Consider the following 22755-nt stretch of genomic DNA (forward strand, 5'->3'; position numbering starts at 1 on the left):
TTTACCAGCACACATTCTAAGGATAAACGACGAAGGATCCAAAATGAGGACGTGAAGGTCACTTTGGTTTCACATTGCACCGATAGAATGGCGGATATTCAACGAGCTCAATTGACTTCAGAAGCATCATGGAAAAAGTTGCAAAACTACTTTGACAGCAATGGATCAACAATTAATATGCTTCAAATGTTCAAAGACAACCCGAACCGCTTTGAAAAATTCAGGTAAGGTGCAGCAGAAGTTGATGAGGCAAATTGATACTGATTGTCAAAATGAATAATGGCTCTCGTAAGAAACAAACATTCTTGAGATTCTGTGATATTGACAGTAGGTCAAAGCTAGCAGACGACGGTAAAACTGATAAAGCCCTTGGTTCGAGTCCTGGTCTGGTTGTTGCATTTTCCCTCTCCTAGCCGTTACTATAGCATAGTTTTTTTTTCTACTAGCTGATTTGAATAATTAACAAAGTAAACAGATAAATAATCAACTAGTTAGGCTAAACAATGAATGGTACTGAGTAGACATTAATTTAGTTTTGTGGCAGATCAATATATTTGGTTAAAGTATTTTGATTTTATTTGGAGTCATAATCTGATGGAGAATATACATATATATATAAAAATGTAGTTAAAAGAGCAGGAAAAACCTATGTACATGATAAACTACCATCAGATGTGCTTCAGTGATGCGTGACATTAAACACTAATTTGTAGCCACTTAAGTAAAGTGACTACATCCTGGTACGTCATGTGTACAATTTTAGGAAATGTTTGATAAGTTGTTAAACATGTAAACTTGTCACACATACACTAAACCTGAGTGGGACTTATATACTTGATGTTTTGTTTTAAAAAAAATGAAAAGTGTGAAAATTATCAATTAAATGTAGACTACAAATGTATTTCAAAACTCAAAAGAAGACAGCTCCTGAGCTAGCTTAAATCTGTTTGTCTAGATACAAAACAGTAGGGGGAAATCACAGACCATTAATCCTACTATCAATATAATGTCCGGAGGTGTTGATAAATTATTAGATTTTTTTTATGTTTCCAGTAAGGATTATTAAACACTGGACTAATGGATTTCGGACCTGTCTCCTGGTCTTATTTATAAAATTACAAATAAGGTTTTCGATCAAACCATTTCCTTTGGATTTCGGCCCTCTGTCCTGATCTTATTGATAAATTTGAAAATAAGATTACCAATTTGGGAAACCCCTTTTGATAACCCTGTATACACGTACATAATTTCATATGAAGCCTTAATTCATCTTGGTGGTCTCATTTGAGCTTTTGAGCTAGTGTTATAGGCATATATGTGGAATGTAGGTGGGTCAAGTTACAGACCATAACAAAATTTACCACTTTATTGACTGCAAGTGTTAGAATACCTAGTTAAATCAATTTAACCTAAGCCTCAGTTGCATGATTACCAGATATCTTTCAATAGCAGTAAATTTTTCGGGGGCTTCCTGGGACAGGTTATTGGCCCCTTTCCTAATTGACATTAATTCATAAAATCTAAGCGAAATTCCCAAAACAGTTCTTTCCTGAATATTTCTTTCTTCACTTACCAATTTTCTTCCCTAATGAGACAAAAAAAACAAACCAGTGGAAGAAACTTGAAGTATACTGTGTAACTCATCATAGTTAGATCTTATTTGAAATTGGAAACTCATACACAGGTCTGTAAATTTCTCCATAAGCAATACGTTTAATATATATACATGTTTTAACCCAAATTGAGTTGTCAATTTTAACACATGGCTGAATGGTTTCATCCTATTTCTGTTTGTATTGTGAAGATATATCTGATTTAGGTAAAAGTGGGTGTCGGGTTTGAAATGTAATACTCTTTCCTTCATGAGTCTGAAAACAACAATGGGCTTGTATGGGTCATGCAGTAGTAAACATGAATGTATTTCTCTAAATTCGTATGTATAGTGTTGCATGTACATAGGGATTCTAAATCTTTTGATTTCAAGTAAACAACAAAAAAGTAGCTTGAAGTTTAAAGATAGTCAACTTTGAAAAATATGTGTGAAAATTTTATCGTAACAACTACCTCAGAGTCAGTGTTGCAGTACAGAAATGGAAAAGGACACCCTAGTTTCAAATTAGTGTAGTCTAGGACCCCATTAAATATTGTAAATGCTGAAGTAGTATATTATCATCCTATTAATATTGGATTGGATATTTAGGAAGATGTATACATATATACAATGTATATGCAATATTTATTTGCAAATAAGCTCCAGTCCACAAATAAGCCCCAGTCCATGAATAAGTTCCTGTCCACAAACAATGTAAGATCCCTCCTTCATTTTCTTCTATAGTAAGCTAAAAGTGGTTTACAAATAAGGCTTAATAAGCCCTCACCTGAAAACTTGCCAATTAAACTTTTACACTAGGGAAGGAGCGAGGCTTGAAAGAGGATAACTCTGGTATGTAATTTTGTATGACAAACATGTTTAAAAAACACTTATCACCCAAGAAGGCCAAAATAGACGGATTCTTTTTAATATTATTTGTACCAGAGACCTCAATACACAGGTGATGAATGGTGTCTTAAACAGTATTTTCTTGAAAATTGCAATAATAAATTTAAGGTAGATAAACTAACAGGGTAGCTCTATATAGGAAGCTATAGAGTCAATCTATAATTAAAATTTAGATGGTCTTTCTCACTACCTTACATCAACATCTAACAACATCGCATAAGGGGTCACTTCAGGATGACCTTTTGGATTAACCAATCAAATTACTTCTTACAGAATCAGGGAAGTGAATTTCGTATCTGTGAAATAGCATGACTGGAGTGCACAGCTTGCATAATCTGTCAATCTGTTTCAAATCATTTTGTCCAACGAAGCATTTAGCTATATACATTATACATGCATGCTGTACCGAAATGGTTAGCTTCAGATGCATGATGTGACGAATGGGTGAGATCGATGACATAGAAAAATTGACAATTCACCCTGAAATATTGAGATAACAATTAAAGGTCACCCTGACGTGACCCCTTATGGGATGTTGTTAGATATTCCTGTTATGTAGTGAGAATATTTAAATAAGATTGCTGTAATCAATTAGAGTTGGTTTAAGAGGAAAACAGAAGCAAAACTCTAAATTTTTAGGCAATTGCCTATGTAACAGAACTTTTTTGAAACACTGAACTTACAATACATTGATGTTTTTATTGAATTAAAATCATTCTTATATTTATACAGCACCACACTTAATACTAAGGATGGAGACCTTTTATTGGACTACTCCAAGAACCTCATCAATGAGGAAGTGATGCAAATGCTGTTCGATCTGGTGAGTTTGATTTATGGTTCCACTCCAGATACAGTGAGCAAGTTAGCAATGCATTATCTTCTTGGTCCTTTTGTTATGCAAATTAAACCACCTACGTAGCATAAACTTTCATTATGAGACAAAAAAGTGTCACTTCGAAAGATGAGTGGTTCTATATAAACATATTATAAGTTAATACACTTTTTCCAAGAATTTAAGATGAAGTTAAAAAAAGGGGGGAAATATCATTTAAATTATATTCAATCCCGCCTTTTTGTGTTGCCTGCAAAAGCAGGCAACATATAGGTATCACTATGTCGGCACCTTCGTCGGCAGCGTCCGCACAGAGGTGTCCATGCGATAACTCAAGTTCCCTTGGGCCGATCAAACTCAAAGTTCATGGAGATCTTCCTTATCACAAAGTCTAGGTCACTGTTACTAAAAATAGAAAATTTGTGATACTATAAATAGAAAATATGTTTTCATGCAATAACTCTTGTAATCACCCAACTTTCTACGCAGGCGACACATCCTCCTCCATCAAATTCTTGTTTCAATAAAGAAGCCATAATCACTTCTTATACGCCCGTCAACGACGAGTCGTATTATGGTATACCCTGCCCTGTACGAGTGTACATACATAATTCCTTCCGTCCATCCGTCCATTAACTTTTCCTTGTTAGCGCTCTCTAGTCTTTATTTATCTACACATTTTTATGAAACTTGCTACAAATATTCTATGGCACAATAGCTCAATCGAGTTAGTGTTACTGAATTTTGCAATTATTTTTAGCAGAGTTATGCCCCTTTTATTTGCCAAATATGGGCATTGTGTAGAAAATGCAAGAAGTTTTCTATTTTTTATTCAATTTCTCTAAGATTTTGCACAATACAACTAGAAGCAATTATGTTTAACATATCATTGCAGGTTATTGGCTTTTGTTTCAATATTGTATATAAGCTTTTCCAGTGACAGGGGTATCATGCTCCCGCTTGGGGAGCTAATGTTTCATTTTGCAGTTGCATATATGTTTTGACATTTTAGTTTAAATGATGAATTAATTCATAAATATCTTGTTTTAAAAGGTCCGGCCGATCCTGATTGTCAGGGGCTTCTTACATCAGAAATTTATTTTGCTTTCATAAATGATTTAGTATTGACATGTAGTCTATCGCCCACAGTTACTGTTTTAATGCTTCTCAAACTCAAAAAAAGGATTGGGGGGGAAGATATTTTATTTTCACTGTTTGTCCGCTCTTTCATGTCAGGAGCATACCTTTACTCACAGTTATGTACAGATCAGGAGACTTGGTGTGTATGTCAGGTACACTAAGACAGTGTGTAGTGGACTAGATTAAGACCCACAACCCCTTATTTACAGAGTTATTGCCCTTTGTTAAAATTTCATGTAGGGAGCATAACTTTGCCCACAACTAAGTTAATGTGTAGTGTACTAGATGTACTAGATTCAAGACCCACGACCTCTTACTTGTAGAGTTATGGCCCTTTGTTTAAATTTTGTGTCCAGACCATTACTTTGCTTATAGTAGGGTATTAAATTTGGTTCAAACATTGCATGGTCTTAATAAAATAATGTTTTCGGTATACTCAAGTCAGGGATGGCATCCCCTTGTTACACAGTTGTTCCCCTTTGTTAAAATGTTTGTGTATGGATACACATGTAACATGTTAACATGTTAAATCATTATTCTTTAATTCTTCTTCCAAGCTCTTTATTACAATATATTGATGCAGATATTTGCCATTAATACGACCTCATATAAAATTTTCATTAGAATTGTTTTTGGGGAGCATTCCTCGATTCCACTGTTACTCTTGTTGTTTTAGTTTGGGTTTGGGGTAGATACATCTGTTCTGTGAGTTTCATTTTGTTTGACTAATCTGTCATAAATTTTATTTCTGAGGCTCGGGACCGGAAAGTGACAGAAATGCGGAAAGCCATGTTTGGTGGGGAGAAAATCAACTTCACTGAGAGCCGAGCTGTCTTACACATTGCACTCAGGAACAGGTCCAACGAACCTGTCATGGTGGATGGAAAAGATGTATGTCTCGTATCTATATAACAGAAATTCACAAAAATATGAAATTTCTCTCAATTAAAAAAAAAATGAAGTAAAAAGTTAATGTAAAATAAAGCTATGACAGTTATGAAAAAGTGTTCAACCTATAATAAAGGCTATCCTGTTTGGTCCAAATGTTATGAAGGAAGACCTTTTCATGTCCAATCTGAGGCCATATATGCAGGTTGTCTTGATAAACGAGAACCAAGTGTATCCTAATTTTGCAGTCCTACCCCACAAGTAATTTTTTTTGTCATTGATTTTACATCTGTTATTTCATTACTTTGCTGTGCATTGCCTTAAAAACACGTTAAAGTTGTTGAGAAATACAGTTAATTTAAAGATCTGTTAAATGTTTGTGTTAAGGTGATGCCTGATGTCAATGGTGTTTTGACACACATGCGTGAGTTCTCGGACGCAGTTCGTAAAGGCGAGTGGAAGGGTTACACTGGGGCGGCCATCACTGATGTCGTCAACATTGGCATCGGTGGATCCGACTTGGTACGTCTTCTACTGTAAAAAGTTCTTCTACAGATAGATCACCACTGTAACAAAATTTGGTGATATTTCCCTGGAATAATTATGTTACAAGTGTTTAATCATTTTCTCAATACTTTTTGTACTGTAAAAGTGGAAATGTATACGGCATGAAAATTTTCCTTTATTTTGTGATAACTCTTAATTTAATTTGTCTGTAAAAATATCCTCAAGCAAATAATATATATAATTAACATGGGAAAATACTGACATATAAATATTTCCATCAAATAAACTAAATACAACAAATTCAAGATGTAAGTTCCTGATGGTAAACCATGTCGTCATTCAAGCGTCATGTCGCTCAGATTTACATCATGTACATGCCAAATGACATCACAGCGCTAAAATATATTTTCAGCATGACTAACATCGCGAAAATATCAATACTGTGAACAGTTTAGAAGCTGACTAAGGAAACATTTTAATGCGCGAAAATATCCACTTTTACACTACTCTTTTTTTAGTTCATAGACAAGTTAATATTACGTTTATCACTATCAAGTTATAAGCCCACATGTCTATTGCAGTTCAGTAAAAATGGTAAATAATTTTCATTGTCCTACTATAAGCCAACACTCATCTCTTTGTCAAAGTTTACAAGTAGCTTGTTTAGGATATATATATATGTCCAGGCATACAACCTCTGATGTATGTTGTACGTTTTACTAGGGACCATTAATGGCGACTGAGGCACTGAAGCCATACCAGAATGGCCCGGATGTCCATTTTGTGTCGAACATTGATGGTACACACATGGCCAAAACACTAAAGAAACTTAATCCAGAAACTACTCTCTTTATCATCGCTTCAAAGGTGAGTAAAAAAATAATGCCCTTCATCATTGCCTTAAAGGTGAGTAAAAAGCTGACCTCTCTATCATTGTCTCATAGGTAAGTAAAAAATTATGCTTTTCATCAATGGCGAGTAAACTAAGTAAGCTAACCTCTTCATCATCTGAGTAAAATGCTGACCTCTTCATCATCGTCTCAAAGTTGAGTAAAAAGATATAACCTCTTCACCGTCGCCTCAAAAGTAAGTAAAAAAACTACCCTCTTCATCATCACCTCAAGAGGCTGCGGTGGCCGAGTGGTTAGGGTGTCCCGACACTTTAACACTAGCCCTCCACCTCTGGGTTGCGAGTTCGAAACCTACGTGGGGCAGTTGCCTGGTACTGACCGTAGGCCGGTGGTTTTTCTCCGGGTACTCCGACTTTCCTCCACCTCAAAAACCTGGCACGTCCTGAAATGACCCTGGCTGTTAATAGGACGTTAAACAAAAACAAACAAACAAACAAACAAAACATCACCTCAAAAGTAAGGAAAAAATACCCTCATGCTCTTCATCATGGCCTCAAAGGTAAGGAAAACTACTCTCTTGTCATGTCTCAAAGGTAAGGAAATATTATCCTCTTTGTCATATACAATGTACCTCAAAAGTAAGCAAACGCATAACTAAGGTGCCATTATTTGACCGTTTATTGCTTAAAGATAAAAGACAAACAATTTGATTAGAATATACATATTTAAATAATTTTTTAGCAACTGCCAAAGCCATTTAACTATATATGTTCCATGAGACCAAGTTATGGGCTATCAGAATTTTTTAAAAACAAATTTCCCTTATCCTATTAGACTGAAAATCTTATGTTTGCCAATGCAGCTCAAAAGAAGGTGAGCAACACAGGCCCATTAAGCCTTTTATTGTAAATCTATCTTCTCATTATATATTCTTCACTGTTAAATGATGATCAGATCAATTTCACTTCAGAGATTAAATGCCATATACAATGTAAATTTTTATAATATTTCAGACATTTACGACACAAGAAACGATCACAAATGCTACATCAGCTAAGAAGTGGTTCCTGGAGGCTGCCAAAGATGTAAGATATAGCAGACATACACATCACATATGTGATATATATATATATCTACATCTCTGGTTATTATGAATTTCCTGTTGAAGTTGTATTCGATGAATATTTGTAATATATGTACAATATCGCATCCATGTATGTAAATACATTGCGATCCATGTATTCATATCATCTTATAGACGACTTCCACAATCATCATGTCAGAATATCGGGCTTACTATCACTGCGCCATTGAAACGTTCTCTTTTAAGAACGCCGATGTGGCGTAGTAGTATAAGCTGTGGGTATTTCTGGCAAGGCGATTGGGTGCCGTAGATAGTCTGGTCAGGGCACGAGTCATAAAGTTGTCTTCCTTCGTCAGTTGTGTTACTGTGTTATACATCTCTGGTTATGGTATATAATCTATGAAACGTATATTTTGTCTTGGTGAAGGATAAAAAATCAAAAAAGAAAACATTTTTATTATAGTAGAGGTATGTTTGAACTGATACATGATTTTATCACTGGTGTTATACATGCATGTGACACTGATTTCAGACTAAACAGCTCGAAGTCCTAATTGTTTGAACTTTATTTACATCTATCATTTGTATATATAATACCTGATTAAGGAGAAATGACTATTTTTGCAAAAGTTATTGGTCTTCGTTTATTTCATTGTTTGACTTTTTGTTGGGAGATGTCCTTCCTACATTTTCTAGTCAATTTCTTGGAAACCTTTTAGGCTTTTTCATTTTAAGATAAAGCTGTGTTTCCCAGGAAGGCATTTTGAGTTCGCTGTTGTTGCAAGAGTTATTGCCCTTTATTTCTATTACTTCAATCTTATCCAGAGATCATCTACAATTTTCGACCGATTTCTTTGAAACTTGGTAGGCTTTATAATCATGATATCAAGATGTTTTTAATGAGCTGGAGGTTAACTCCTGATCGCTTGTATGATTTCATGTAATTGTTAGAAAATTAAATATTGACTTTGTTGTGAAAATGAGAGTTCTTTAATACATGCCAAATAACCTCTCATAAGGTAATGCAAAATCCTATTTCAGTGTAAAAAATTATAATATATATAACACAATTGACCGGCAAATATTGCTCCACCCTGTTGTACTCCTTTATCTCATTTATACCATTTCTGATCGATAATTAATTAATATCCAATTATTGAAATTCAATTTAATTTTTGTTTTGTTTTTTGCAGCCTTCACATGTTGCAAAACATTTTGTGGCTCTGTCAACTAATGCAGTAAGTAGATTTTTTTTTGTGGTCAAACATATTCATCTTGATATACATGGTAAGTATATAAAAAAGTATAACTTAACTTAATGATATGGTACCTGTCAGAGAAAGCCTATCTCCATTTTCTTTATCATTGAAACCATTTTTTTTTGAAAATGTACATTGGTAAATTGATATTTATAATAAAATTCCAATGTGTGTGAGGATAAGTGAAACATGATTCTGGTATTTGTTTTTGATAGATTATCAAAAGAGTCCAATTTACACTGTTATAAAGTACATGTATGTTTCTGTTGTGGTGAATTAAAGTTTTTTATTGACAGTATACCATTGTCTTTTCCAGACGAAGGTCAAGGAATTTGGAATTGATGAAAAGAACATGTTTGGCTTTTGGGATGTAAGTAAACCTGATATATATCAGACTTGTTTTGGGATGTAAGTAAACATGATATATATCAGACTTGTTTTGGGATGTAAGTATATACATAATATATATCAGACTTGTTTTTTTTTTTTTTTTTTTTAGGCACTGGGCAGTATTTTCATGTATAAATATAAGGGTTGGTTAAAAACCAATCTCTCATGAAAATTACCCCAAAAATGTTCTAACAGTTCTGTTTTTAACCTACATATTTATATATAGGTCCAAAGGCTGGAGCAATGTAACCAAAGAGTTACAGCCAGCCATTTTATAATAAGTAATGCTGGAGCAATGTAACCAAAGAGTTACAGCCAGCCTTATGTATGACAGATACATAGACCTGTAACAAGAGTTACAGCAGTGTCTCATGGTAGAGCTGGAGCAATGTAACAAGAGTTACAGCCAGTTCTACAGACATCTATAGCTGAGTCTTGCCCCATGTGCCAAATTTATATTTTATATGTTTGTTGTATGTGTAATATAATCTTGAACTTTAGTGTCCATGTACAATTGTAGTATTTTTATGAATGAGTATGTTTATATATGTAAATAAATATGGTAACTATATATCAAGCATCACTGTTATTTGTTCTATTTAAACATAATATATAAATATATATCAGACTTGTTTTGTGATGTAAGTATATACAAAATACATATCGGACTTGTTTTAATTACTTCTTGGATGAAATATGGTGAAACATGTTAATATTTTTGACAAATAAAAAACATATTTGATCGTCAAATACAATCATATTTGATCGTCAATTACAATCATATTTGGTCGTCAATTACAAACATATTTGATCGTCTATTACAAACATATTTGATCATCAATTGCAAAATATTTGAAAGTCAACTACAAAACATATTTGATCATCAATTACAAAGTTAACATATTTGGTCGTCAATTACAAGTATATTTGATCTATTTCAATATCTTTTGTTTACAAAAAAGTAAGGGTGAGGTTTACTCTAGTCTTGAATAATATCATAACGAATCGGCTTTTGAATATATTTTTTGTTCATTTCTTTTTCTTTTTTAAGGATTTTCTTGTTTACTAGTCTATGACATAAAATGTACAGTTCTATTAGATGAGAGTGACTTGATAAACATGTATAATTTATTTTTATTGTAGTGGGTAGGAGGACGATACTCACTATGGTCAGCTATAGGCATGTCCATCGCCCTCCATGTCGGTGAGTGTAAGATTGTGATATTTTATATGTCCAGTTAATGGGAAAAAAAATGTCTATCTCCTGGAATACTCAGGTTTCCTAAATAAGTAAGACCCCTCGTGTAATTCCAATAATCACTTACATGATATACGGTTCACCTGGACGATCAGATTGTTTGTTGGACAGGTATGGACAATTTTGAAGAAATGTTGGCTGGTGGACACTTCATGGACAACCATTTCTGTACAGCTCCTATGGAACAAAATGTAAGTTATATGGAATCTAGAATAATTAATTCAGTCATAGAAATTAGGAATCTAGAGTGATTAATTTAAAGAAGGGAAAATTCCAGTCGGATCAGCTTGATAGGAAAAACTGTAAAATTGTAAAAATAAAAATATCATGTACCATAAAAACTCGTGTAAGTAGCACAGTTTTTTTGTACTGAAATAAAGTTTAAAGTTTGGGGTTCGCAAATTATACAGGTAGAGACATTTTCCAGTTTTTTTTATAGAAAAAAAAAGATAGACAATTCTCAATGTCCCTCATCTTGGAAAACGACGGAAATTCCTGTTAAGAACATGAAGATAATAAATATACAAACATTGATTTATTCTTGTTAAATATGTCAGGTATATTAAAAGTGAAAGTTATTTTGATTTAATGCTTGTATTATTTAATAATATTCACTACTCAACTTTACATAAGTTTAGAGAAATGTTTCATTTGACAATTCTTCTTGTTACATTTCTATAATTTTGTGCATTTTGATGCAAAATATTTGTCACTTTTGAATAGTAGTGTTAATTGTAGTAGTGTTGAAGTAATACTTGGGAAATTCTGACTTGAATATATAGCATTCGAAATCAAAGATGTTATATTTAAATGTAAACTGAACTAAAAATTCAATTGTAGATCCCCATTCTCCTGGCACTCTTAGGAATATGGTATAACAACTTCTACAAAGCTGAGACACAAACTCTTCTGCCGTACGATCAGGTATGATATATCACAGAACGTGTGAGTTTGTACTCTTTTTTTATAAAGATCCTACACCCCTGACAGTTCTTACATGTACATTGCCTCTCAAAAAATGCATAAAATAGCAACCACAGTTACTGTATAGAAATTTACACCATCAAATGAGAACAATCAAAAAAAAAAAAAAAAAAAACGTACTAATAATAATCAATTTTATTACATTTTTACCAGTGAAATATCAAAAATTATTCATTCTATAAAAGTGATATTTTTCACTAGTGACAAATATCATATTTCACTAGTGAAAAATATCACTTTTGCTGATTTGACCAATCAAATCAATGATTAGAAAATACCAAAATCATTGACCAATCAGAAAGCCCAACATATATGTCAGCACCTGGACAGGGGAAACTACTTTTTTTGTTTACAAATTATCGCTGTAGTCCTAGTTAGCATACGGGGTAGGGTTTTCATTGATAAACGCACTCGTGAAAAATATCAAAATATTAGCCCCACTCGTGAAATATATTTGGTATTACTGAAGACACTGTTAGATATCCTCTATATAAGGCCAAAACATTCATACAAAATATAAAGGGGAAAGAATTTCGTCTGGATGTAATGAATTATTTATCCGCCTTTTCAGAAAAAATAAAATTGGGAGGTTAAACTTTTGGAGGGCAGTAATAGCCTTAAATACGTGATAGATTATTTCAATTTTGATGAGTCTTCAGCATTTTTAGCCCACCATCATCAGATGGTGGGCTATTCAAATCGCCCTGCGTCCGTGGTCCGTGGTCCGTCCCTCCGTCCCTCCGTCCGTCCCTCCATCCGTCCGTCCGTAAACAATTCTTGTTATCGCTATTTCTCAGAAAGTGCTGAAGGGATCTTTCTCAAATTTCATATGTAGGTTCCCCTTGGTACCTAGTTATGCATATCGCATTTTGAGACCTATCGGAAAACAACATGGCCGACAGGCAGCCATCTTGGATTTTGACAATTGAAGTTTGTTATCGCTATTTCTCAGAAAGTACTGAAGGGATCTTTCTCAAATTTCATATGTAGGTTCCCCTTGGTGCCTAGTTATGCATATCGCATTTTGAGACCAATCGCAAATCAACATGGCCGACAGGCAGCCATCTTGGATTTTGACAATTGAAGTTTGTTATTGCTATTTCTCAGAAAGTACTGAAGGGATCTTTCTCAAATTTCATATGTAGGTTCCCCTTGGTTCCAAGTTATGCATATTGCATTTTGAGACCAATCAAAAAAACAACATGGCCGACAGGCAGCCATCTTGGATTTTGACAATTGAAGTTTATTATCGCTATTTCTCAGAATGCACTGACGAGATCTTTCTCACATTTCATATGTAGCATCCCCTTGGTGCCTAGTTATGCATATTGCATTTTGGGACCAATCGGAAAACAACATGGCCGACAGGCAGCCATCTTGTATTTTGACAATTGAAGTTTGTTATCGCTATTTTACAGAAGGTACTGAAGGGATCTTTCTCAAATTTCATATGTAGGTTCCCCTTGGTCCCTGGTGTTGCATTTTGGGACCAATCCAAAAACAACATGGCCGACAGACAGCCATTATCGCTAAATCTTAAATTTTATATATAGGTTTCCCTTGTTTGAAAAGTACTAGAGGGCTGTTTCTGAATTTACACAGATTAGTAAGACTTAGAGGAAGGGAAAAGTAGAGAAAAGATCAATCTGACATGGAACCTATAAAGATCATTCAATGGTGGGCGCCAAGATCCCTCTGGGATCTCTTGTTAACCAGTATGATTACCAACAGCACTGTAAACAACGAATTCAACATTAAGCTATTTTATTTCATTTGTAATAAATGCCTAGTAAAAATAGTTGAGTCAATAACTATAATCATAAAATGTTGAAAAAGGATTGTAGTTAAATACTATATTTATCTGACAACAAGCCTATGTTAGGGTGATATATCCTACCCCTGTTGATTGAAGTTGAAAGGTCAATGGAAAATTCTGACAAATGATAATCTATTGTCTTGCAGTAAGTTCAGCCCCTTCCTTTTTGCAGAATCATCAATTTTGAAAAATAGTAAGCTAAAGCTAAAAGTTGTTAACAAACAAGCATCCTTCAAAAATGGTATTCATCTTTTACACTAGGGGAGGGGGTTTATTTGAGGATAAATACAGTTCTAAACTTTCACACTTTGAAGGGGGCTTACTTGGTGAAAAACATAGTCCTAAACTTTTACACTAGGGGAGGGGGCTTATTTGAGGATAAATTTGGTACTTAACTTTTAAACTAGGGGAGGGGGCTTATTTGAGGATAAATATGGTACTTAACTTTTAAACTGGGAGAGGGGGCTTATTTGAGGATAAATATGGTACCTAAATTTTACACCAGCTTAAGAGGTCTGAAACTGCAATCACATGATTTACACTAAACGGTCCTTCAGTATCTACACAGATTTGCTGCCTACTTCCAACAAGGTGATATGGAGAGCAACGGTAAATACATCACACGGAGTGGTCAAAAGGTCGACTACAAGACTGGACCGGTCATCTGGGGGGAACCTGGCACCAACGGTCAACACGCATTCTACCAACTCATACACCAAGGTGAGCATTACATCAAATTTCCTCAAGTTTCATCTCGCATCCTTCACCTCATCATTGTTAATTTGGGCTGCGGTGGCTGAGTGGTTAAATTGTACCGACACTTTATAACTAGCCCTCGGACACCTCTGGTTCGAGAGTTCAAAATCCACTTTTGGCAGTTGCCTGGTGCTAACTGTAGGCCAGTGGTTTTCTGCGGGTACTCCGGCTTTCCTCGACCTCCAAGTTCTAGAAGGTCCTTGAATGACCATTGCTGTTAATAGGACATTTAACAAAATAAACATAAACTATTTTAGTGTAATTAGTTTAATTACATTCATAGATGGGAGTTGGGGTTGGAGAGGATTATAGATTTCCTCCCAGTTTGTAGGATTAAGGTCATATAGATATGTTCACTTTTGGATTAGTTGAATTAGGTGCTTGTGTACATAGACGCCTTTGTTAAACATGATACAGTTCAAACCCCTTTTGGTAGAGTTATCGCCCTTTGATTTTACAAGGGCTGGTAGGGGACATGTATTGCTGAATTGACTTGATGTCTTTTCCAGGTACCCGACTGATCCCATGTGACTTTCTGATGCCTGTGGAGACACACAATCCTATACAGGACGGCCTCCATCATGAGGTAAAATAATAATACAATGAAATGGTAGTTTCTTTGTCATAGATGTTGATAGGATGTTAAACAATACTAAACCAAACCAAATCTTCGTCATCAAACTTTTTGTAAACTCAAAAAAATTTCCTGGATGAAGATGTCATGTGGCCCTGAAACTGTACATGCTGTAGATTTTGCTGGCTAATTAATTCTCTCTCAAACAGAGCCCCAGGTACTGTCAATGTTGTAAAATTTTGTTACTAACTTCCTTGCCCAAGCAAATTTAGGCCTTGATATTGCATATATTTTGTTGATTTTATTGATTTTCAAATTTTTATTTCTTGCTGAGAGGCCATGATACTGTATATTTTGCCTTTTGCTTGGTAACTGCTTCACTCGAACAGAGGCCCTGATACTGTATATTTTGCATATTTACGGACTTCCTCCTTCAAACAGTGGCCCTTATACCTGTAGGATAGTATTTTCGGAGATTCTGCTGGCTAACTTCCTGAAGACAGGCCCCAATACTGTGTATCAGTTGCAGATTTTTCTGCTTGACTTCATTCTCTAATACAGGCGACCCGGTACTCTATCTGTTTTAGATTTTGATGGCTAACTTCCTCGCTCAAACAGAGGCCCTGATGATGGGAAAGACGTCAGCTGAAGCACGTGCAGAGCTCGAGAAGTCCGGCATGAGTCAGAAAGATTTGGAACATATACTTCCTCATAAGGTACATTATCCTGTAGAATTATCCGAGCTCTGGTAATTCTTCTTGTCATGAACCCACGTCCTAATGGCAAAGCTAAAGTGTAAGATTCTGTACGTGTGTCATGTATACAAAATGTATTTATAAATTGTCGTGATGAGAGAAAAGACATGGAAAAAAGTATGAAAACATAAGATAAGATATTCATAATGTAGAATTATCATTACAATGATTTAAATTACTTAATTAATGGTTGTGTCTGACTAATTTATGTGTCTATAGAATCAGACTTGTATCCTTTCATTACAGGTATTCGAAGGCAATAGACCCAGTAACTCGATCCTGTTCCAGAAACTCACTCCGTTCACCTTAGGAGTCCTCATAGGTACGCACACAACATATATATACAGTACCGCCTGGGAATATAGGGTTATAGGGCTTTTATATATCCTACGAGAGGACTCCAGATATATAAAAAATATTGTGCATGGCCTGTGGGTGGAGAAAATGTGTCTGATTATGTGTTACTTTGTTTGAATTACCGTATAATCTCCCTCCTCTAGTGTAAAAGTTTAGTACTAAAGTTTGGGGAGGGCTTGCTGGTACTTTGTATTTGTGAATCATTTTTAGCTTACTGTTTTAAAATTGATGATTCTGTGAAAAGAAAGAAGGGGAGCTTATTTGTTGGGCTTATTTGCAGATAAATACAGTGTACATTTTAATAACTTCTTTCAGTGAATGTAATTTTTAATAAATCTGCGGTCTTCGCGTTGGGTAGATATTTTCTCGGAATAAATTACGATAGAGTTAGATAGTAGCTTATTATATAATCAATTGTTCAAGCTGTGTTGTGATTTGATGTATTGGAATTAATAATTTTTTACAAGGTAAGGGAGTCAGAATATTGTAATCACATGATTCACTGGAGCAAGTAGGGAAACTAATTGTGATTTCGGGTATTTTTTGTGAAATTTTGCAGGAATTAATTCCCAGTCACTCTAGGATTCATGATGACAATTGCATTAAAGTGAATTTTAATGAATTTCTGGGGACATTCAATTGTTATTATACCCCCGCAACGAAGTTAGGGGGGGATATACTGGAATCAGGTTGTCTGTCCGTCCGTCCGTCTGTCTGTAGACGCATTTTGTCCGGACAACTCCTCCTAAACCGATGGGCCAATTCCGATGAAACTTCACACAAATATTAATGATCATGTGTAGATGTGCATGCCACTCCTAAACTGAATGGCCAATTTCAATGAAACTTCACACAAATAAAGAGGACCATGTGTAGATGTGCATGCCACTTTCTTTTCTTTCAAAATTATGGTTGCTTTGGCAACTGGTCACTAAAACAGGTTTTCCGATAAGAACCATAACTTTAAGTTTGTCCGGACAACTCCTCCTAAACTGAATGGCCAATTTCAATGAAACTTCACACAAATATAGAGGACCATGTGTAGATGTGCATGCCACTTTCTTTTCTTTCAAAATTATGGTTGCTATGGCAACTGGTCGCTATAAACAGGTTTTCTGATAAGAACCATAACTTTAAGTTTGTCCGGACAACTCCTCCTAAACCGAAGGGCCGATTTCAATGAAACTTCACACAAATATAGAGGACCATGTGTAGATGTGCATGCCACTTTTATTTTTCTCAAAATTATGGTTGCTATGGCAACTGGTCACTATAAACAGGTTTTCTGATAAGAACAATAACTTTAAGTTTGTCCGGACAACTCCTCCTAAACCGAAGGGCCGATTTCAATGAAACTTCACACAAATATAGAGGACCATATGTAGATGTGAATGCCACTTTCTTTTTTTTTCAAAATTATTGTTGCTATGGCAACTGGTCACTATATTACTGGGTTATGTTAGTTAGCCTCTGATTAACAGTTCCAATTCACCATTGACTCGTGCAGATTGCGGGGGTATTAGTCAGCCATCCTGGTGACAGTTCTAGTTAGTATATTATGGTAATGGGCATATTCATTAAAAAATCAAAAGCTATAATATTGTTACATCTCGAATGATGACATCTGTCTGTTGTAGCCATGTACGAGCAGAAAATATTTGTACAAGGTACAATCTGGGACATCAACTCGTACGACCAATGGGGGTAAGTTTGTGTATTTACAATCTGGGACATCAACTTGTATGACCAATGGGGGTAAGTTTGTGTATTTAAATCTGGGACATTAACTTGTATGACCAGTGGGGGTAAGTTTGTGTATTTACAATCTGGGACATCAACTTGTATGACCAATGGGGGTAAGTTTGTGTATTTACAATCTGGGACATCAACTCGTACGACCAATAGGGGTAAGTTTGTGTATTTACAATCTGGGACATTAACTTGTATGACCAATGGGGTTAAGTTTGTGTATTTACAATCTGGGACATCAACTCGTACGACCAATGGGGGTAAGTTTGTGTATTTACAATCTGGGACATCAACTCGTACGACCAATGGGGGTAAGTTTGTGTATTTACAATCTGGGACATCAACTCGTACGACCAATGGGGGTAAGTTTGTGTATTTAAATCTGGGTCATGTCATCTCATACATGTATGACCAATGGATTAAGTATGTGTACTACAGAAGCAGACTTACACGCATACAATCTAAGAACCTAAACGTGCCTTTTGATCAAATTTAAGTCTTGGCATTTTTTCTGGGCCGGTCGTCGGGGCCGGGTCGTCGTGAGCTTTCAGTGGAGTTTTCCGAAAAAAATCTTACTTTACGTTCTTCATTTGACAAGTTCGAACTATCCGAAATACTGTCAGTTATAAACAAGAGTTTTAACTATTACTAGCTAAAAAATATTGTTTTTCTGGAAAAAAAATGTGTGTTCGAACTATCTGCGTGTTTCGAACTAATCAGAGGTTTACCGTAATTGTTTTAATTCTCCTGGATTTCCGTATTTCTGATCCCTATCTATGGCCTTACTGTAGAGGTCTCTAGGGACCAAACAGCTATGTAATTCAGTCTATTGCAATACCTGGTACTTGACACAAGTGTGAATTATGACTGGTTTCCTCATCATGATGGTGCTGTCATCAAGTAAGATGGGAGCCTTACAGAAATTAGCTAAATTTGGTGCTCAATTGAGCAACGACGTATCTTTTTCATTAAACGACTTCTAAAGGGTTAAGAACATTAGTATTGGTGGATTTTCTTCCAGTTGGTGCTTAAGAAAACATGTGCACTTAGCCTCCAGTTAAAAAGACTGTTTTACTTGAATAATTTGTTGATGTATAGTATTGTTGCCCCCCCCCCCCCCCCCTATTTAGGTGGGAGACTCCAAATATTTTTGATTAATTTATAAGTTGATGAAAATTGTCCAATCAGTCCATAAATTACATTTGTAGTATAATTATTTATTAATAAGAGCATATTCAAATAATGAAGTTTTAAGTATTATTAAATCAATATATGTTAGTAGGTGTATAATCATTACCTATATATAAATCAATATATGTTAGCAGGTGTATAATCATTACCTATATATAAATCAATCAATATATACTTTTCTTAGGCTTCAAATTTTGAACAGGCATAATATAATTTTAAAATTTTTACTGAAATTATGTTTTAATTGTGTTTTAGAGTTGAACTGGGTAAACAACTTGCGAAGGTTATCCAGCCTGAACTGGCAGGGAAGGATCCGGTGTCCAGCCACGATTCCTCAACAAATGGTCTAATCAACTACATCAAGAAACACTCATCCTAAACACAGCAGGGGTCAAGGTCACAGGGCCTACCCAAGGTCAAGGTCACATGAACACTTGATTGTCTCCCTTTGATTGACCAGGTTGATCTGTTTAGTCAATGTTTGAATAATTAAAACCGAAGAAAGCAGTTTTAATTTAGCATTAAAATGGTGGTTTTTGTTTTGTGGAACTCTTTGCAAGTGTCCAAGGTACTGTAGCTAGTATCAAAGAATTCAGAATCTCTAAAAAAAAAAAAAGAAACCCAAAAACTTCTTGTTTCATAACAGGAAATTGCTATTTGATTATAATTTTCTGTGTTTTACATGACTTTCAAATGCTAAATGTATTGTATATGTACATGTGTACCATACCTGCATGTCGACTATTTGAATGTGGGCAGTAAGTGTGTGGTGAGGGTTTATAACTGTATTAACAACCTTGACTCTCTGATAAAATAGCGGTGCAATATTTTTTACGTGAGCTGTTCTATGAAATGTATTTATTTAATTCAGTACAGATACAAAATCAAAGAAAAATTCAGATATAACTGTTGCAAATGATAATGACAAAGATTCTACCTAAAATTGAAATGGTTTAAATGTATCGTGTTGACGTGGGAGACAAATGTTCGGGAGCATTTCAAACGGGAATGTTTGTACAGAAATATTTTTTTTTTTTTTTTTTGTATTACACTGACCATGACCATAAACATAGCAATTGAATTTGAACTTAGCTTGAAAAATTCACCTCTTAATGATTTTGTCGGCAATCACAAACAGAAGTAATAATTGAACATGTATGGTGTTTAAAAGTTTCTTTCTGTGACAGTTCACCGATAAATATAAAATTAATATGAAAGATTTGGTAAAATTACACAAGTGAAATCTCCAAAAAGTGAATCCAATCTATGTAAGCTCTCCTTACGAATTCAAAGGTTGAAAACTTCTCACCATTGTGAACTGTAATGCATTCAGCCTTGTGTTCACCCATAAATTCTAACTAAGAATCCGGAAACAAAAGTCATGAATGCTATGAATTGTGGATTTTCAGTTTTGACAATTACTCAATTCTTATAATTAAACAAGTTTGATATGTTCCAAAGATGTGGGGGTTATTTCTGTTTGAAAGTTCAGAAGACAAATTTGGCAGGGCTTCAGGCTGAAAAAAAATGTTAAATTTGTTACGAAAAGAATTTTGTTTTGTTTATATGTTCACTATGTTTAAGGCTTTACTTCTATCGTTTGATGAATCGTAGATTTTCGTGCTATTTGTTGCCCCTTATTGTTGTCTAGTGTTAAACTAACTCCAAGATGTACATGTGGATTCTGTGTGTCTTGGTTTAAATATGATATAGAACAGTTTTCTGCACAGATAAGGCACCTTAATTAAGTTCATACATATTTTACAGTAAATGTTACTTTTGTCAACAGGTTCTATTTCTTGTAGTAAAGGGATTATTTTTCACTATTTTTCGAGGAAAAAATAAAATAACAAAATAAACATATTAATTTGATAGAATAAATCTAATGAAAGTAGGAGCAGTTTAAAAATTGATGAAAATTATGAGCAGTTTTATAATTTTTATTTTCATTTGGATTTATTTGTCATTATTTTTGAGGGTGGAATAAAATTGGAAAATATGGTTATATTGAAAACAAATCAGTAGAGGAAATTAACAGCAGTTTCATAATTTCCGCAAAGAATACTTCCTTTACCTTCAAACTTTTATAGGTAAATCTGTGAAAATTTTATCATGTACAATGTCTATGAAATGAAGTTGTAAGTATGAATACTAGTTCAGTTGTCCTTTAGTAAGGTAAAAAAGCTTACAGTAGATCTCGCTTAGTTTAGTCTGTTTTACCTAAGGCCAGTATGTGCAGACAACATTGAAGAAAGGTTATTGTAGGAATATGTCAGACCAGACACACTTGATAGTTATGATGGGCAGTAGGACATATTAAGATAGGCTGATGTAGTACTAACCTTTATATCATTACTAACTTTAACACTGCTTTATTCATAGTTAGTATTATTGGTAGTAAATCTGTAGCTGAAAATGTTAATTTTCTGGATGAATTTCATTTTGGTAACAAAGTTTATTATTAGACTTTAGTCATATTTTCTGTCTTTTCATGTAATATACATGTATAAGGTTTATAAGAGATAGGTTTAAGTGGAAAACTTACCATACATTCTGAAACAGAACTTTTGATGGTTACAGACTGAGGTCTTTCCATATTGTATGTATTTAAATATTTATATTCTAAACTAAAAATTATCTTTAGTGGGTATATGATGTTATTATAAGATGCAATTGCTAAAATGTATATTGTCATTTGTGGCGATATTATGTGCAAATCTAATCTAGGTAAAGGTTAATCAACCGAGATTTTGTTACGATGGTTGTTTGTTTATTTAAGTTTTTGTTACCAAAATCATGTATTAAAATCATAAACGTTTTATTAAAAACCTAGATTGGCCACTTAACGAGAAAAGTGGACTTTTCTGTAAGTAAGGTCGTAAACTTCTTTGTCGTTGAGACTTATTGAACATTTTTGTTATGCATTGTTATTGCAAAAGTCCACTAAATACTATTTAGACAATAGATATGTTTTAATCAAACATTTGGAATTTATTTCAAAATTGCAAATATTCTTGAAATATTGTACACAAGTTTTGACAAGAGGGCTAATTTACATGGTGCAAATAATTGTGTGGCAAACATGGTGCAAATAATTTTCTGGAAAAATGTGGTGCAAATAATGTGTGATGCTATGGTGTTATTATTGATAATGTACTTAATGTCTCTTGAATTGTGAGGTCAGCTATTTGTTGTTTCTGTGATCTGATAATATTAGAGGGTATGTGTAGTACAGTTCTAATGGTTTAGCTTGTAACTTAAAAATCTTTATTTTTAATTACATGTATGTATATAAATATTTCGTAAAGTCCCAAAAGCAAATGGCTTACATAGTTATGTGTATCAATTATTAATCTGGAAATAAAATGCACTATAAGCACATTGTGAGTTAATGTTCTTATTGGTCTGGACGCCAATTTGGACAGGTTCAGGGAATCTGTTTAAAAAGGAGGACTCCCAAGGGCTATTCGAGTAAAATATTCATCAAAGGGAGGACTCCAGGTTTGTGAAACAGGGACAAACATGGAAGTATGCTGCAATTCATTCAAACAACTGTAACTTATGTTATAAGCTGCCTTTTCTCCACCATCCACATTGTATAGAATTTGTTTATTTCTATAGGCCTGTTAGATGTATTTTACTACAATAGTACTAAAAATGTTTTTTAGTTGATTGAAGCAAGGTGGGGAACCATCTCGCACAAGGAGTTGCCAGCACTGTGGATATTTGAGTTCCACATCATTGTATTAGAAATTAAGTTTCATATGGAAATAATTAATTTTTCTTTGTTTTCATGGTAAATACTCAAATCTGATTGGTCAAAAATTCTTTTCATTCTTCTATGAAAGAAATTCCGAGAAT

The 22755-nt window shown here is 34.4% G+C and overlaps 1 protein-coding gene across 1 annotated transcript; it reads left to right on the forward strand.

The window, feature by feature from the left end:
• Nucleotides 1-19: 19 nt before the first annotated feature.
• LOC117338642 (glucose-6-phosphate isomerase-like) lies at nt 20-22275 on the forward strand. Its single transcript, XM_033900001.1, has 17 exons — nt 20-224; nt 3233-3323; nt 5229-5366; nt 5751-5885; nt 6594-6737; nt 7735-7806; nt 8999-9043; nt 9381-9434; nt 10598-10658; nt 10824-10903; nt 11553-11636; nt 14070-14232; nt 14778-14854; nt 15430-15558; nt 15844-15919; nt 17592-17658; nt 19150-22275. The coding sequence occupies exons 1-17, from the start codon at nt 88-90 to the stop codon at nt 19271-19273; spliced, it is 1677 nt and encodes a 558-aa protein (XP_033755892.1). The 5' UTR covers nt 20-87; the 3' UTR covers nt 19274-22275.
• Nucleotides 22276-22755: the final 480 nt, after the last annotated feature.

This window comes from Pecten maximus, chromosome 11 (genome assembly GCF_902652985.1).
Source record: "Pecten maximus chromosome 11, xPecMax1.1, whole genome shotgun sequence".
Classification (NCBI taxonomy): Eukaryota; Metazoa; Mollusca; class Bivalvia; order Pectinida; family Pectinidae; genus Pecten; species Pecten maximus.